We start from the raw sequence: 19,460 nt of genomic DNA on the forward strand, positions 1-19,460 counted from the left end.
CAATATTAACCAATAAAGGCATAAAAAATATATAATAAAAACATATTTTATATGTATTTTTAAAGAAATTATACATATTATTAAAAGAAAAAAAGTGACTTTAAATTTTTTTTTTTATAATTCTTAGTTAATTTATTTTTATTATCATATTTGAAATATCTATTAAAATTTACATAATAATTAAATCACAATGGAATAGTTGAATATATTAATCAAAATGATACAAAGTAATATACATACTTTGATATCTAAAACATCTTAAATATATATATATATATATATATATAGTATGTTAGAAAAGAATAATAAAAAAGAGTGGAAATGAAATAGGATGAATATTAATGATTATAAATATTACTTCAAAACTACATATGCAATGTTATATAAGTCTTTTGAGTAAATTAAAAAAATATGTTATAGAATAAAACTAGTATTCAAATTTTATAGTTAATAATTTATATTGCATATAATACATATAAGCTAATCAAACTTTACATTTATGTAATAATATTTTAATATTACATATAATACATATAAGCTAATCAAACTATACATTTATGTAATAATGTTTTAATATTACATAATATTATTGCATAATATCCAACTAAATCTTAAAATAAAATAATACTACTATTATACTCATAGCATAAATGAAGTTTTTAATCATATATTGTAATATGTGATATGAATAAATTAAAATATGTAATATATCACTTTATTATTGATCGTTAAAGTTTTGATATTGATTGGGCACCAATACATTAATGAATGGAATTGTAACATATAAAACTTAAAAAAATTCTAATATACATTATACAAGTTTGTTAATGTTTTCATTACGTTTTTACGACAACTATTCAGCATCCTTGTTTAAAATTTCGACTCCTTGCTTTTCTCACTCTAAACTTTAATACAGACAGTTTTGTGGATGCTACCGACACGGTTGCTTAGCTACGGAGCTCAATTGAGAAGGCTTTGTGACGACGAAGCAGAGCATGAATCAAAAATTGTAAAGCTTGTGTCTCATATAGTGTACATTTTGAGAAGTTGGTGAATTAGACAGACGATGTATTGTTTCATTACTTTCAGACAACAATTTTCATAAACGACAGATTCGGTTACATTCGAGTATTATGGTCACTCCTCGACTGATCTCTACAATGTCGGTAAAACAAACAAGCGTCAACAACAGTAAATGAAAGAAGCGCGCCACGTCAACGATAAGTTTGTTTCGGCAAAATGTGACCCAGTCTAGCATTCAGCATTCAAGGATGGATAACGCACTCTCTTGGTGAATGAGAAACGCACATTCGTTTTGCCAACTACTTATGATATTCAGCACCACGACCAAAAAGAAATTTGACTGTCTGCGATGTGGGGGTGTGTTGCAAAGCATAGAGATTCAATTGGCTGAGCACTCAGCTCCGGAAAAGCATCATCAGCTCAGCATATGACTGATCGAGTACCTGTTACCTGTACTTGGAGTGACAGGCTGCAAGAATGCTCGCTCCAATACCAGATCCATCTTTAGCCAACTGGATCACCAGGCGACTCGCTGCGGCTTCACTCAGTAGCTCACTAACAGCGGCTTGCATGTAGATCCGGTACTGGATGTAATGCTCGAAGAGTCCTCCGTCCATGGCCACCATGGTCTTTCCGGCTCCTACTCCTGTGCTAGTCACTCGGGAGTGGTGGTGGACTGCTTTGGAGGTCCCGCTCAGATGTGGGGAGTCCCACGAGTCCCCGCCAATTTTCTTGAAGATGCCCACAATTCCAGCTGCCGCCAGCCTTGCACTGCGCAAGGTTACAGTGTCGCACACGTCGTGCACAATCCTACGCGTAGGCAACTCGGTTTTTTGAATCTGATCGCGCAATCCGCAAATTAGATAAATAACAATCACTCAAAGGCCCTTAACAACAATTTTGCCCAAGGCTGTCCATGGAATGAATTGCAATGCACACACGGTGAATTGTATTAGGAAAGTTTATTAGCACTCCCTAGTAACTTTACCCCAAACACATCTCTCAAAATTGTGCCCACCACCCGTAAGTCGCTGGATTCATCAGCATGCATTTTCGACATCTCCGAAGTCCTGCGAGTAAAAATATCATACTTTTAAGCAATGTCTATTAGATTACAAGTTGCATTGCGTAAGCATTACCAGTACTACTGATAATTGCATTGTGACACGCACATCCAAACTATGTGCTCAGCGCTTGGGATACTTACATTAAGACAAACGGCTCTTTCAATTTGTGCGGTATTTCATCCCCGAACAACGCAGCCTCCCCCGCCATTTTGAACAATACACGACGGACGATTTCTCCCAAGTACATGCCTCCAATCATTTTCTCGAATCCCTACACGACTCTCACATTCTTAGGTTTTGATTTCCATTCAGCGGATTTCTAGGTCCAATTACTCCAAGTGGCACGAACATTGTTATCAAGGTACACAGAGCAATACCGCTTGACCAGGGTTGACGCTCTCACTGTCAAGCTGCTCATCGGCATAAGTGCGTGGCAGATGTGACGACCAGAACCCAGCCCACTCCATGTTGATAACCTGACCAAAAGCCACCAGGGAGATAATCACGCTCGCAACGCTCATAATCTTTGTGAACATGGGGAGTGCGAAGGAGAGAAGCAGGATGAGAAGAAGACCATTTCACCCGTGCTGGAATTGGCATGGGCAGGCAGATCACGCTCCACATAGCAAGCGTTGGTACCTGTCCCCAGAATCATCCCAACCATCGCATCTTCGTTCCAATAGCGCCCTCCTGCCAAAGTGCCCACCGTGTCGTTCACCTGCACGAGGAGACTCCTAAATGCAAATGTAAAAATCACTTCCAAAGGCTTGGCTAATAAAGAGGTATACAGCTCAAATTAGCTAGGGGTTCCGACTAATCCCTGATATGGAAAGAATTAGGAGTCATACCAGCACAACCACCTCAATCTTTGGTCCATGCTGGCGATTGATCGCACGCTGCAACAGCGCCACCACATCTGCTCCAACCTAAAAGAAATTGTGTTCATTCTTGAGTCCATGTGCTTCTCAAGGACAGTCAGGATACCCATGTGATCAACTCATAGAAATGGCATTAGAGACATACCCCGTCAGCAACTAAGAAGCCTTTGCTCCACTGGATGAGAACACCAGATCTTACTGATGTTTGCTTCACAGGGAAAGAAAACGTCAGCCCGAGTTCGCGGACTGTTTGTTGTCGGCCACCGCGCGGCTTGTACTCATCCCCCTCTCGGTTGACGAAGTCGACCAGCTTCTTGGCTATGAAGTCGAAAAGTTCCTGCACAACTTGAATCACCTCAATCCCTTCAGATGAAAAACAAAATCTCCTCTAACCCTCAATCCATGAACGTGCATAATCAACTAGATCATGAGCAAAAGAGTTGCGAAAACAACTAATCTGAAGCTATTCTACATCACATTGGGTGTCACTTGTAGAGTGGCATACCTCACTTGTGCCAAACATGAGTATTTTGGGAATAGGGACCTCCTCGTACTCCTGTTTCAGTACTCTGCCTTCTCTTCCCCCAAGGAGACAGCGCAGAACCCGAAAGTTGGTTCCGCCTAAATCCAAGGCGTAGAACAGACCTGTCTCATTTCTGCAAAATCCTGCTTTGCATTTCAGAACTGACCTTCACGCCGTTTGCAATGTCGCCTCCTTCAAACACTCTTAGATACCTGAGTAACAACACTAATTAACCTCACTTATTCCAGAGTCCTAGGTTTGAAAGCGTGGATTACAGGCTGCTATTTAGCAATGCAGCTTGAAATCATTCCTTTAGATAGGTCTAGTCCTCGAAGTGTCGCGTTTTTCAAACCACCCATCGTTCAGTGCAAATCCAGAGCAAGGACTGAACTGAAGGCTTCCTAACTCTTACAGCTCTGAACCCGCACACTGTTGTACAGTAAGAAACTGTGGCACAATTCATAGTGTTGCGGATGTTTGCAAAAAACCGTGATGCAGCTCTAAAGGATGAGGGATGTGGGCGATCATCACCCGTCCGGAAGATTTTCCACGAAAGTTGGCAGCATGAGCAGGCTGCTCTTGCCCTCTGTCATTAGGCCGGCACGCATCTCTACCGCCATGTGCTCCGAGATCTGTCGCAAAACGTACAAGGGGGTCGCTGCAGCATGCTGAAATTCATGTAAAAGCCCGAGCGCTTGGTGGCGAGTAGTTCTCGTTGTTTGTGTGCTCCCCTGCATCCTCTGCCACACACAAACAACAGTGGCAACAGCAACCACTGCCGTACCTGCTGTGAGGGCGTTAATCCACGCCTTATTATCTGCCATCAGGGGATGTTCTCGACAAGCTATCCTGCACAAGCTTGTTGCTCGCTAGAGGACCTCCATGTTCCTTTCCATAATTGAATCCTCCCTTCTTGATTTACTACTCTAGGACCGCAATCGTAACATCAGAATATCGTCATAGTCCACCAGCCATTATCAAGAGCTGCCATTCTTGCTCTGCTTTTCCTTGCTCCGATTCGATTCAATACATCGTGACAATCTTGCTATTCTTTGGAGACGCTAGGTGCCCTAAAAGTGACGACGCCCTTCTCGGTCGATGCGCTAGAATTGATTCTAGTCTATGCGCATGTTGCAACTTTTCGAGCTCCATAATACCTCATAGTCATCGCAAACTGTGATGCTTACGGGACAGGGAGAGTGTTCACCAAGAATAAAAAATAGGAGACACAGCAGATTTTCGTGACAAACCCTATCATGCTCAAGAGTGCTCAGATTCGTATACGACCAGGCTCAGCACATTCACAGTCAAGTGAAAATCTTTCTTATCGTAGCCTTCGTCGACTCTCATATGCGTCCAGCTGCTAGAGTTCGCAAAGAAGCGTTGCCATGAAGTTCATCTCAGCCTACGTAACTGGAGCGCAGTTCTTGATACGCTTCCATTTTTAAGCATTCTTCCTACCAACATAAGAATCTGATGCGACAATTGGCGATCAACTGCAACCAAACTACGGCCAATTCATAAGCAGGAACATCCGATCATGCGAAGCGACTCTGCATTGAAATGCACAAGGCACCTATACGCCCAGCATTTCGCAAAGAGAAAGCACGGGATTGATTGAAACGAGCAGGGCCACACGCTCATTAAAACCAGATCATCGGAATGCTACATACTCACTTCCGCCTTAGAGCACACGCCATCGATGCGCACGGTTGAGGACACCGGCGATGGTAGAGATGATGAAAAGAGTTGCAAGCTAATCGCGTGGGGACCCAAGGGTTGGACTGCGTCATAGCCCTTCCAATCCTCCTTCCCAAGAGTTAAGTTGCAGGACATCCCAATACCCTCCAACCTTGGATGTATGTAAATTGTTGGTTCTCGAATCTCCATGCCTACAGAACGCTCCTATCTACGACACAGGAAGCCAGTATTTCCTGCCGGTAACATCCAACTCATACACAACCGATCGAGTAACCCACGGACTAAACCAATTCACTCCGGCGACAATTCCGAACTACTCAGTGCGAGCGTTTGAAATCTGAGTGGAGCCTTGGAGAAAGCTGTACACACAGCGTTAAATCTCTGGATACAATACATCTACGACTTATCTTTTCAGAATGAGAAACACCTTACTCTCGAAAAGTGAATGCTGTTACGGCAGCGATATCGTTCGAAACGGCACACTGCATGGTACGATAAAAAATAAAAAATAAAAAATAAAAAAAGTTGGACATGAAAGCAAAATAGTTGGCTCTTCAACCTTATCATTCTCGGGTCTATTAGAAAGACAAAAGAAATTAGTGAGAGATTCACACTTAGGAAATGCTAATGAAAGTCGCTTCTCGTTGGCACCTGTAAATTACTACGACCAAAATATTCTAACAAACTAACATAGCTTCACTTCAACGTCAACACCAGCCGGAAGATCCAGCTGCATCAAGGCGTCGATGGTTTGCGCATTGGGGTTCTCGAGATCGATGAGGCGCCTGTGCGTCCTAATTTCGAAATGCTCCCGAGAGTCCTTGTTGACATGAGGTGACCTCAAAACACAGTACACCCTCTTCTTGGTAGGCAGAGGAACAGGACCCATGGTTTTGGCTTCCGAGCTGCGTGCAGCTTCCAAGATTTGCTGGCATGCTTGCTCAATCAAGTTGACCCAGTATGAACGAAGCTTGATACGGATTTTTTGCTTCGTCGAAGTCTGATTAATAGCCACGAAGAAAATCAGAAGGATTCTATGGCAGAGGAATATGATGACACACTGGGATATCAGGTTTTGACAGCAGGGAATAAGATAATGCAACGTACCAGAGGGGCTTCGGTAGCAACAGCAGCCCTCACTGAGAAACTGGGGTAACTGGGAGTAGAGGAAGAATAGGCAACAGATTGCCGCACCAAGTTCGAGCTGCTCACCAATCCCTCGGCCCTCAAACCCTCAAATGTCGACAGATGAACCTACACAATAAGATTAGGGGTTAGAAAGACAATCAGCATCATTAAGAATAGACTTGAAGAGTAGAGCAAAATAGCGTGCCACCTAAATGTGCACCTTGGACATGCCCTACTTAGAATCATCGTTTCTTCAAATGGAGCGTGCAGCTGAATTGGCTTCAATCCTATTACCATGCAACTTAACCCTCCACCACAAACTCTTAGATAAATCAATTCGCATTGCAGCTCTCTGACACAACAGAATTCTACAACTATCAAACCATCCCCTCCAACGAAACCAAACAGAAATAAGATGTCATGCAACCAGAAACCCTACACCATACAGATGGTTCTCATAAACCTCCAAAAACCTTCTCCCACATCTGCATTATCAGCACCTCACGTAGCCTATTGGCTTCAACACAACAGAGACACCGTGCCAGCCTTCGAAACTAACTTCCAAAATTAAAACACACACACAAACACAAATTCATAGGGAAAAGCTCCAAGAGCCAAACCCTACGTGAATTGTGAGCAGGAAGTAAATGCTGAAGGCAAGACAACAAATAGCTCACCGCGAAAGACGAAGCTCGCAGAGTGGTAGCGCGGGAGGTGGCCGCGGAGGGCAAACCCACAGCAGCAGCAGCAGCAGCAGCAACTGTGAGAGTAGCCGAGGACGCCATTGCTGCGACAATCAGCCAGTCAGTCACCAAATTACTGCGCGAGTGAGGAGATCGTCTCTGTGCCCACACCAGCACCACATAGCACCACGCAGCAGCAGGAAGGAGGGAGGGAGAAGGGAGGGAGGGAGGTGCCCCGTTCCGCTCTCCGCCCGCTTGCTCTCTGGCCTTCTCTTCTCTGTGCCTGCCTCCGGATAAGAACCCCCCCCCTCCCCCCCAACGATGAATGGATTAAACATGGATGGATGAACCTGTGGTGGATGAAACAAGGGGTGGATGGTTCTCGAGACGGTCAATCATCCTCTCTCAAAAATAAAAAAAAATAAAAAAATCATTGTACGAAATGTACACTTGGATTTATATCATTTTGTAAATTTCATTTTCAATTTTATGTTGATAATCATCTCATTTAAATTTAAATTTTTATTTATATTATATACATATATATATATATATATATATATAATGTACAATACAATGACTTTGTGTTTTGATTTGTTTCTTAGTTCATTCTTCTTAATAGAATATATATATGTAAGTTTTGTATCTATTTACAATATATATATTGAACTTTTAAATAATAAGAAATATTTATAAAATTTTAAAGTATAAATCATTAATATTTGATTCGGAAAGAAGATCAATCATTGTATTCAATTAGTAAAACCCATATTAAAACTGTGGTTCTCAAGTTTGTAAAGAAAAATTAAATAGCTTGTAAAGTATCCTTTTAATTTCTTTTAAGACAAAATTTGTTTGAAATAAATTTAAATAAAAACTAAAAATTAAAAACCATATATCCATATAATCATAAAAATTAATTAGATTTTCTATTTTATTATTAGATTATAATCTATATATGTATAAAATTTATAAAATAATACATATATATATTAATATAAAAATAATTTATTCAATTTTAATATATCTTTGTAAATGCTTTTGGATCTTTGTTTTGCAACAAAGAAAAAATAAAGAGATAATACTAAAAAGAAGCAAAACATTCTTTAATGTATTGTGATTTAATAATTGAGTGGTTAGCAATAAATCAAGCTAAAAACTTAGTATATTAATGTCCAATGAAATCAAATATAAAAAATGGATATATTACTTAAGTATATAAATTAAGAAATAATTGATAGAAACATGTTAAATATATATTATCTTCCATAATAAATTTTGAGCAATTTTTTTTGATGCAAATTGGAATTTTAAATTTATTTTTATGTACCACATGAATATTAATATATTTATTATAAGTTTTCTACTTTTATGAAGTTAAATTGGAAGCAATCTACAACTTGGATTATTCGAGTAAAATTTATGTAATTCTTAAGAAGCTTCTATAAAGTCTTTTTAGTAGCTAGTTTATATAGAAACAAGACTATAGCCATCTTTAATCTTGTTAGTATCTTTTTTATATGTTGGTCTTGGTCTAATGTTATTTAATTTCTTTATACTTGGCATTTATCTATATATATATATATATATATATATATATATACTTTTCTTTTCTTTTCTTTTCTTTTCTTTTTTATATTTTTTAAAGTAATATATAAATATATTAACTTTTTAGAAATTCGTTCAAATTGATACCATGTATATTATAACAAGATTAATATATGCAATAATAAATTTTGATTTTTTTAATAAAGAGGGAATTTAATTTATTTAAAAATAAAAATAAAAAACATGATAGTGCTTTAGAGGTTTTAGATGAACTTTTCTTTTCATTATTTTTTTATAATAATATTTTATATTTTATATTTTAGGATTTAGGATTTAGGGTTTAGAAATTATTAAGTTTTTATAATTATGTCTAATTTAGTAGAATTAAAGAATATCATTGAAAAAGTATTAAAATAAATAAAATATTTATTAGAAATTTTATATAAATATCATTATTTCATATAATCTTTTTTATTATGCCAAAAAATAAAATAATATTATATATAATAATCAATATATTTTTCTTTTGAAACCAAAGCAATTACATCTTTGAAATATTAAATCAATAATTCTAATTGATATCACATTTTTTAATAAATATTTTTTAAATATCTTTTTATTAGTCTTTTTTTTAAAATTCTAAAAGATTAAGTACAACATGAATTTCTAATAGCAAGGCATTTCTTCATATAAAAAAGCTTTGGAGCTTACATTAAAAGATGTTCAATGGCTTATAATGTCAAAAGTTGTTAAAATACTTAATCAATCTTATGATACGTATTCTAATGCAAGAACCTAATATCATGAATTATTTAAATAATTTTGACCTTTACCTATTTGAAAACAACTTTGGCTAATTTTTTTAAATATAATTTTTTATAAATATTCTAATCTTAAATTCTTATTATTTTATTTTTTTGGTGGTAGACAGCCTAATCTTAAAAATATTTATTAATATCACAAGAAACATAATAATGGGTCAATTTTTTAAAACAATTTTGGAGGATAGAGAATAGTCAACAAATTCATTTTAAATGTTTTCATTTGGAGGATTAGTAGATGAAGTACTTAGGTTGTTTTAACCTTCACAAAGTCAAAATTGAAATGAAAAATCTTTAAAGTTACATATTATTTTGAAAAAATTAGCAAGATGCAAAATTCATGATATAATAATCTAAAAAGAGACCCTTGATATTTATGATACTACTAAAAGTTGACACTATATCTAACAGTATTCAAAATATGTTTTTTAAAAGTATTTAAAACGGCTTTAATGATATTTAAATAACCTAGTATTTTTCTTATATTTGAATTAGACATTATTGATGGCTTAAGGAATCTATTGACTAACTTTGTGCAAAATATGGATTAAAAGTTGTTACTAATACTATCTTACAAATCTAAGTCTTTATCAACTTATAAAAAATCTTGACCCTAGAAAGAAGGTTCGTGTATTAAATGAAAATTATATTTATATAAATAGAAATTAGCTAAATTAGGTAAAAATAAGTCAGGTAAATTATATCTTCTTTCAGAGATTTTAAAGAATTATTTTGAATACAAATTAGATTTTTAAATCCTTATAGATATGTCATGTGGCTATTCAAACTTATCTTACAAGTTTCTTACATTTTAAAAGTTGCATTGGAAGCAACATACAACTTAACCTTTGGACTATAAATCTTTTAACTCTTATAAAGTTTCTACAAGATTTTCTGGTACTTAGTATATACAATCAAGAATAAAACTATACTATTCATTTTCTTGTATTCTATTATTCATTCAAGTTTCTCTAGTTTCTTTATATTTGATAATATCCATTGTAGTTTATTTCTATCTTCAATTTATTTATTTATTTATTTATTTATTACTTTCTCATTTTTCAAGTGATATATGATTGTATTGTCTTTTAGAATTTTTTCTAGATTTATGTCTTTAATAGATTTCCAAAAATCTAATCTTATAATTAGATAATTGACTTCAAAAGAAAACTTAGTTACTATTTAGACTAGGTTACAACTTATTGCAAAATATATTGATGATTTAAAAAAAATATGTTGAGTAAAATCTTATTAAAAATTTATCTTTTGATACTTTCAATTATTTTTAAAATTTAGTCTTAAAGACCTCAAAATCAATGACTTTTATAATAACATCTTTTTCTCTTTTAATGACACGAGATTATGTTATTTTCTCAGAGTTATGTCTTGATTTATTTGCTTGACATTTGAAGCTTTAAAAAATTTATTGAAAATAAATCTAGTTTTTTTTTTTTTTTTTTTTTTTTTTTTTTTATTCAAATTATTGTGCTTTTGAGAGGTTATGTTGTGCTTAAATTTATGAAATAAATAAACGTATTTTATAATAGATTTTATAATATATATATATATATATATATATATATATTTTTTAAAGCTATTATGTTTGTTATTTTTATTAGTTAGAAAAAAAAAATATTGACCTACTTAAAGAGACTCTATTAAGAAAAATATTGTAATGTAGGATTTTTGACTTTATGATTTATAATTGTAATTGTTTTTTAATTAAAAAATAATCTATTATTGATTCTATTCAACATCTCATCTTTTTTCTACAAGGTAAATACATCTATACAAGACATTTGATAAGATTTTTTGTTTATTAAAAAAATATAATATTAATTAAAAATCATAACAAATACATGTTTCAATAGACTTGACAACAATTTAAGATACATGCTGATATGTGATACGTAAGGGTCTTGTAATTAATAAATCGTACTTTTAGATGCATCCTTTAAATAAAGACATTATTTTTAAATGAACCCATATTGCAAGAGATTCCTTGCTGTAGATTTTATAATTAATCTTGGTTCTTAAAAGAATTTATAATCCTCTATATTTTTGGAGTAGCAAAAATATTTTCAAAATACTTATGAAAAAAAATCTAAGAATTGAAAATATACATCATTTATAGAGTGCTAAAATAAAATTAGATTATTTGTAAGTTTAAAAAGCAAAATATACTGTTAAAAACATTTCGTTTGGATAGTTTTAAAAGAACCATATTTATTTTGAAATGCAATCTTTAATTTTTTAATATATAATAAATTTTTAATTATATATATATATATATATATATATAGGTTCTATCTTTACTCAATTTTAAGATTTTTAATTATATATATATATATATATATATATAATTAAAATCTTATTATTTTATCTTTTTATCTTTAATAAGGATTTTATAATAATTTGCATGCTCATGTATAATTTATTGGTTTTTATTCCAAGAAATGATGATGCTATTAAGTTATTGATATTTAATTACATCTTAAATAGATATATTAAAAAGATTATCCATCATAATAAAGAAATATGGTACCAATGGGCATTCTTGTTGCACACTTCTTTTAATTGGAAAATATTTGATAAATAAGTTGTTGATACCAATAAAAAAATTGGTACCTTACAAGAAAATTTTGATTACATGATGAACTAAGGCATTAAAATCAAAAACATTCAAAGCATAAAATTTAAAATTCTAAGATATTTTATCAAAGACTTTAAAAAAATCAAATTTTAAAGAGAGAATACATTGATTTGAAGCTTTAAGCCAATTTACGATTTCTTGTGTGATTGATACATTATCTAAGATGAATCTTAAAAGAAGATTGGTTATTTGGTTAAGAAGGTTTATTTTTATGAGTATTGATTGAACTAATTGTTGGAAGACTTTGGCATATAACTTATAAGAGGTTTTTATTAAGATTATAGGTCTTTAGTTATACAACATGGTTTTTTCTTTTCTTTTGTGGAGAAAGACCTGATGGCCTTTAATTAAACTTAAAAGAAAACAACAATTAACTAATATCAAATTAATCATTTGAATTTAGTCATTCCTAATGATGTCTCAAAAGATCTCAAAGAATTTAATTCTAATAGCATCAAGACTTGGGGCCTTGTCTTTAGCTATTTCATCTAATTTTTTAAAAACATTTGACTAAATTAATTAGAAGAGATAATTCAATGTTTTATCCTACCAATGACTTTGCAGGGAATATTGTTTTTTTTTTTTTAAAAGTTAAAAGCTTCTACTGTTTCTATACACTTATGTTGTTTTTTTTAGAAAGGTTTGAGTAGAAATCAAAACAAAATTCTCAATATTTTGGAAATTTTGTTGTAGATTATCCAAGAGATTCTTGAATTTAGTGATAATAGGTTTAGGATGAAAATTCTTTATGGTTTTAAATAATTCTTTGATTTATTATCTATCACATTAACAATCCTTAAACAAATTGAATTGGTCTTAAATACTTGTAATATGTATTTGTATATTATGATCTAAAACTTTTGCATGAAGATAGGTATAGGCATCTTGTAATTAATCTTAGAGTTTAGTGTATCATCTTATTTTTAAGAATGCTTGTTCTTTACAAAAAGATCTATAAAAACATACAAAAACTCTTATTTAATGGACGAAAAATCTTCTACTACTTTGTTAAGTCCATGTTTCTTTTTGATGTTAAAGAACATGAGGATCATTCATTTGAAGATATTTATTGTGTAGTATAAACGTCTTTGTTTAGATTTTTGAAGTTGGAGTGTAAACTCAACTGGAAGGTAGTCAAATAATACATTATCTCTTCTTATACAATTATCATGGATGTAGTCAATTAATAATGAGATAGCATTGATATAAAATCAATCTATTTTGGTGAATACACAAACTGCATTTCTTTTATTGTTCTAAGAGTAATTCAATATATTTTCATATTTGAAGGAGTCCGCAAGAAGAAAGTGAGATTAAAATTAATTCTAATTAGTCTCCTTGTCTCTGATGAGAAGTCTTCTACAAAAATAGGATTTATTTTTTGCATCTTCAACCATATTCTAACCTCCTCCAAAAATATAAGAGGTGCTAGGAGACAGTATATCTACTAAATCTAGCCACACATGGATTTTTTTTCTTGGTATTTATTAGAAGTATAAACTTTGACTATATTCACATAAAAAAAATTTAGAAATGTTATCAAGAGTAATCCAAAAAACTTTGTTGTGCATACAAGAACCAACATTGTGAGTTAAGCATTTGATTGAAGAAAAAATGAAGGTACATATTCATCCTACTCCTACGCCATTGTCGACACAACTACATGCAGCTTCAAAAACAATGAAACCAGCATTAGACCAAAGTTTGTGATCCAATTTTTGAGTCTTAGAGTCACAAAGTTTCTGTTCTTGAAGAAGGAGAATATCACATTTTGGAGAGATGTTCGAGATGTAACTTCTAAGTTTGAGAATAATACGTAGATGGTTTAATCCACAGAGATATGACTTTCAACTTCATTGATTGATAATGGAGGAAGGTACACACAACTTCTCATCAAGTAATAATTGACGTGTGGGGGATCTAGTATGTTTCTAGTTGTGAAACCCAGCATGCAATCTCCATTCTGAAAACAAATAATTATGTAAACAGACAAATAGAGAATTTTAAGATTCATTATATTGATGAGATTTTGCCGTACTCAAAAGCATTGAATGGCCTACTTTCACCGACAACGCAGATCCGCCAATCAATCACAGAGACATCAACTCGCTCCACATTCTCCTCCACAAGAAATCGAAATGCGAAGGTCGCAGATTACGAACTCGCCGTTTTGGTGCCGAACGAGGGAAAACAATATCACTCAATCCATACCACTGATTCTTTCACTCCCAAGTTATCCTCTCAAGTTCCTTCGTATCCCAATCATGCGAAAGAGATGTTTTTTTTTGTATTCATACCACTTGAAATATATGAAGGCACCTTTTAAGAAAAATTTCAATTTTATTTTTATAAAAACAAATACTTAAAAAAAACAAACATTTTCTTCTAAATATAATATTATTAAATTCCATATTAAAGAATAATATAAATTTTATAATTAAATATTTTATTTTTATTTTATTTTTTTTATTTTAAATTTTATCTATTCAAGTTACTTATACCAATATAATTTTAAAACACTGAAATACTTTTATTAAAATTTAGTTAAATTTAGAAAATATTAATCAATTTACAACTAGAATGTTTTAAAATCATATTGGATAATAAATTTTAATAAAAATATTATAGTAGATTGATGTTCATCTCATATAAATGTAATGTGAATGAAAGTTGTGCACTTATTGCTTCTTCTTTCCTTTGTTGACTATTTGGCCAACTTTCCATATTGTAAATATATTTTATTAGATAAGAATATTAATTAAGAACTTAGACTTACAAACTATAATAAATATAGTATATTATGTAATTATCTTTTGCTATTGGTAATTATTCATTACAATAATTATGTAATTCCATATTAAAGAATAATATGATTTATTTATTTATTTATTTACAAATATAGAGGGCTTAATTCTACAAATTCTTAGTTTGAATGGCTTAGTTTGGCATGATAGAGAAAATTCAAAATTCAAAGTTCAAAAATAAAAAATAAAATCTTGATAGAGTATAAATTATAAATGAATAAATAAAATACTTTTTTTTTATTTATAGAATTCAATTTTATTTTTACTTTAAACAACTCTAATTGTAAAAATTAGTTAAATTTAGAAGAATGTTATAGTGTTTTAAAATTACATAATTTTAAAACACTCAAATTGTATAATTCAGAAGAATATTTTAAAATTTTGTATTTTCTCATAGATGGCTTAAATTTTTTTAAAAAAAATAGTATACATATATATATATATATATATATATATATATGCTTGGCTCTATTATTATTCAAGTTGCTCGATGATTCATATTTATATTTCATGGTAAAAATTATTATATATATTTTACTATGATATATATATATATATACTTTTATTTTTTTTTATAGTTTTTAATAGTTTTACAAACATTCCATTTATTCCAAGTAAAGAGAAAAGAAGAAAGAAGAGAAAGTACACCACCGAAGGAGGGAATTGCAAACCAAGACGAGGTGTCGGTGGAGGAGCGACGTGAAGCCCCTCGGGAGGGACGCGGCCACCCACTTACTCGGGCCCCAGTCCAGGAAAACGAAGAAAAAGGAGAAGCAAGCCGGAATCTGTGTCGACCACGATAGAAACGCAACAAGTTTAACCGGAGTACATCTGTACAATATCGTGACGGGAATAGAGATTGGCTCATGTGCTACAGCAGGCACGATCCAGCTTACTAGAGAATCGTGCTTTGCAACATTATCCCACTCGCCGACGTAGCAGTAGTACCGTAGTAGATGTGACAAACCTGGAGGTGTTGACATGACAGGGCAGCAGAAATGGGGAATGAATCCTGGCGAGTAGGAGAGCGTAGTGTTGGTTGTGGAGTCTGGCACTAGGCGTGGTGCGATTGCTGCTAGGTTGTGGAGCTACCTCAAACAGGTCGAAGACTGTGTTTGTTCTCTTTCTTCTCGTGCTCTCTCAAGCGTCATGTGTTAGCGCGCAATGTGAGATCGTCGGTGAAGTAGCACCTGGGGTCGTGGATTCGAATTTAGCCTGGAGCGATGCGTGCTTTCGAGGTGATTGGGACGGGTTACAGCAGTTTGGTCAGAGATCGGTCTGCTGTGGAGGAGGAGGAGGGTTTCGAGGCGAAGGATGCAGGGGCGCTGTTCGTGCTCGAGTCCAAGGGTCTGTGTGCATTCAAACTCTTGGCCTTTCGTGTTTTGTTTTGTTTTGTTTTTCTCTTCGCTGGTGCTGCGTTACATCTCTTGGCAAGTGCTTCAGGGTCTGCTATTCGATGCCGAATGTTAGGTTTATGGTAGAATTTCAGTGAGCTTATACGGGGAATGTTTGTCTGTGTTGCCGTAGCATCATTCATGTCTTGCGTCTCTGTGGTGCTGTTTGAGCCCTGATTGATGTTAAGCCCTTGCAAATCAAAACTTTGTCTTGTCGACTGTCGCTAGTCCTCATTTCCTGTAGTTCACCGGCCGTCAGTAGCGGTATAGCGTAGGAATCACGGCGTGCGTGGTTGTTGATAATGATAGATTCATATTTTTGGTGTTTCTATTGCAGGAACATGGTTTCATGCAGGGTATCATTTGACCACAGCTATAGCCGGGCCATCGTTGCTCACGTTGCCGTATGCTTTCCATTTCTTGGGGTGGGGCCCTGGATTATTCGCGCTCACCATTGCTGGGGCTGTATCAAGTTATGCGTACTGCTTGTTATCCAGGGTGTTGGAACATTATGCCTCTCAAGGGAAACGGTGCCTTCGGTTTCGAGATCTATCCGACGTTGTGATAGGTTCGTAACTGTTTACCTAGCTCGACCTAAAACGGCGTTTTTCATTGCCAAAGCAGAGTAAAATTGGTGAATTCTAAATTGCTTCTAAGCATGTATTGGCATGCAATTTAATCTACATAAACTCAGTTTCGAACCAAGTTTCAATGGCACTACCTAACAGCACAATCCCGGTCTTATTTTGGGTTAAAGGAACGTAGTTCATGGCTAGATGTGAAGGTTCTGAATGACAAGTTTCCAAATCCTTTGCAGGGAAACGATGGACGATTTGGTTTGTCATACCCGTGCAGTTTGGAGTATGTTTTGTGACGCTAATCGGAGTTATCTTAACTGGTGGCTATGGTTGCAAGGTGAGAGGATCGAACTTGTATGCATGCATAGGCGGTTTAAGATCTCAACCGTTAGCAAAGATGATTCAAGAGTAGAGTCACATGTTGTAAAGCTGTTCTTTGTTTCAAAGCCGTTAACTAGGATACCTTTTTCTCAACTCTAAATATACTAAGATGCTTGGTGTGCGTGCCTTTGCAGCTCATCTATCTGGGACTAGTTCCGGATGGCGCAATTCGCTTGTGGGTATTTGTAGCCTTATTTGGTGCAGTGATGATGATTCTTGCACAGCTGCCGTCTTTCCATTCACTGAGACACTTGAGTCTCTTCTCCCTCTTCTGCTGCTTAGCATACAGCGCATGCGCCGTGATCGGATCTATCATTGCAGGTATCACTCTAATACTTTCAAAAGAGCTGAAGTGGGTACAAAACACTAATCAATGCATTGGGTATACCCCTTCTGTGTCAATTAAAACAAAAAAAAGAAAAAAGGAAAGAGCTGAAATGAGTTCATGCATTTCTGGATAGAGATTACCAGTTAAATTGATAATGTCAAGTACTCCTTTTCAGGTCATAATCCAAATGTACCCCCGAAAAACTACAGCGTAACAGGTAGTCCTGTTCAGAAAGTGTTCGGAGTCTTCACAGCTATATCCATCATGGCTGGAGTATATGGTGTGGCTCTTATCCCTGAAATACAGGTAAACTTCATGACGCTGCATTTCTCCGGGTGTATAATATTCACCAAATTTGCCTATTCTAACAGCTTGTGAACTTGGACCTCTGCAGGCAACAGTGGCGCCTCCTGTAACAGGGAAGATGCAGAAAGGTATCGCCTTATGCTACACAGTTGTGTTGATCACCTTCTACCCTGTTGCAATCTCTGGCTACTGGGCATTTGGTAACCAAGCATCAGGCAACATCGTCGACAATCTCGCCCCTGACAAAGGTCCCGATCTCTTGCCGACATGGCTGTTGGGCATCTTAAGTATCGCCATTGTTGCACAGCTTCTCGCCATTGGTTTGGTAAGCCGTTATCCGCGCGTCATGGATGTTCTCGTTTGATGAATCATTCTCTACCCTTGCACCCTACACTTTTGTGCAATGCAGTCAAAATCTGGTGGTTTAACTGGTAATCGATTACTGGATGTAGGTGTATTTACAACCCATCTCTGAAGTGCTGGAAAGCAAAACTGGAGATGCAAAACAAGGGAAGTACAGTATCCGAAATGTAATGCCTCGTCTTGTCTTCCGGTCTCTTTACTTGGCAGTGGTAACGCTCTTGGCGGCGATGCTTCCATTCTTCGGAGACATCATCTCCCTGATTGGAGCGTTTGGGTATACGCCGCTTGACTTCGTCCTGCCCATGCTGTTCTACCAGATTGTGTTCCAGCCATCGAGACAGAAACCAATCTTTTGGTTGAATTGGACGATTATTATAGTGTTCACGGTCGTTGGGGTGATTGGGTGCATAGCTTCCTTCCGCAGCATCTACATGAATGTGCAAAAGTATCATTTGTTCGGGGATGTATGAAAAAAGGCCCAGGTTCACGCAAGCCAGATGAGAGAGAGAGAGAGAGAGAGATGAGAGATGAGAGAAAGCCATAGTTTAAATCAGCTGGTGATCAAACTGCAATTGCAATTGCGAAAGCGTAGATCCGCACAGCTGCAGCCACCTGTTTAGGTTTCGTGAGAAGAGACAAGACCATTTCTTCCTAAAACAGGTGAAATCGCAGAAGAATCTACACAGCATTATTCCGAAAAGAGCACAAAGTCTTCACTAAAAACGTATTTTTTATTTTTTTTATTTTAGTTCAAATTGGATGCAGAAAATTTTGGAGAGCAGTTTTAGATAGAATGCATGACTTTTAGACTTATTCTTCATATTCTTGATTAATATTTTTCTAAAACTACCAGATCATCTTTTCCCTACACTACCAGAAAGTTGTATCTTTTAATGAATTCCATGTCGACCTTCTTTTTGACTTCTCTCCTCTCAAAACATTTTTCTCCTATCCTTTCTTTGACTATGAGGTTCCCTAAAGATTTTAAACAAACAAAGAGAAAATAAAATCAAGATAATTCACTATCAAATGTGGGATTCGTAAAGGTGATGTGGTGCAAACTTGATATTGATTTTGGGTTATTTTCATAGAACATATCAAGTAATAGAGGGTGGCAAAAAAAGAGGATGTAGAAAAAAAGTGTTTTGTTATATTAAAAGACGAGAACCAGGTTGAATATAATTTTGAAAATTGACAGCTGCATGATTAATTTATTTGATTATTTGATTTATGTAGTATAATGATATTAAAAGCTGTGAAAATACATTTCATTATTTTGAT

At 34.5% G+C, this 19,460-nt stretch overlaps 3 protein-coding genes across 3 annotated transcripts; 1 reads left to right on the top strand and 2 right to left on the bottom strand.

Annotated features, from left to right (window-relative positions):
- Positions 1-685: 685 nt before the first annotated feature.
- Positions 686-5,574, bottom strand: LOC112286038 (hexokinase-1). Its single transcript, XM_024527547.3, has 9 exons — positions 4,023-5,574; positions 3,474-3,624; positions 3,114-3,305; positions 2,939-3,016; positions 2,665-2,808; positions 2,468-2,566; positions 2,231-2,361; positions 2,012-2,093; positions 686-1,862 (listed from the first exon to the last, which is right to left on the bottom strand). The coding sequence occupies exons 1-9, from the start codon at positions 4,313-4,315 to the stop codon at positions 1,470-1,472; spliced, it is 1,563 nt and encodes a 520-aa protein (XP_024383315.1). The 5' UTR covers positions 4,316-5,574; the 3' UTR covers positions 686-1,469.
- A 150-nt stretch (positions 5,575-5,724) lies between these two features.
- Positions 5,725-7,260, bottom strand: LOC112286039 (small ribosomal subunit protein uS10c). Its single transcript, XM_024527548.3, has 3 exons — positions 6,998-7,260; positions 6,300-6,446; positions 5,725-6,192 (listed from the first exon to the last, which is right to left on the bottom strand). Exons 1-3 carry the CDS (start codon positions 7,103-7,105, stop codon positions 5,878-5,880), a joined length of 570 nt encoding a protein of 189 aa, XP_024383316.1. The 5' UTR covers positions 7,106-7,260; the 3' UTR covers positions 5,725-5,877.
- Positions 7,261-15,572: 8,312 nt separating this feature from the next.
- Positions 15,573-19,049, top strand: LOC112285296 (GABA transporter 1). Its single transcript, XM_024525976.3, has 7 exons — positions 15,573-16,176; positions 16,561-16,791; positions 17,041-17,138; positions 17,317-17,503; positions 17,686-17,816; positions 17,905-18,141; positions 18,269-19,049. The coding sequence occupies exons 1-7, from the start codon at positions 16,053-16,055 to the stop codon at positions 18,647-18,649; spliced, it is 1,389 nt and encodes a 462-aa protein (XP_024381744.1). The 5' UTR covers positions 15,573-16,052; the 3' UTR covers positions 18,650-19,049.
- The last annotated feature ends 411 nt before the right edge of the window (positions 19,050-19,460 follow it).

This window comes from Physcomitrium patens, chromosome 8, assembly GCF_059467195.1.
Source record: "Physcomitrium patens ecotype Gransden chromosome 8, ASM5946719v1, whole genome shotgun sequence".
NCBI lineage: Eukaryota > Viridiplantae > Streptophyta > Bryopsida > Funariales > Funariaceae > Physcomitrium > Physcomitrium patens.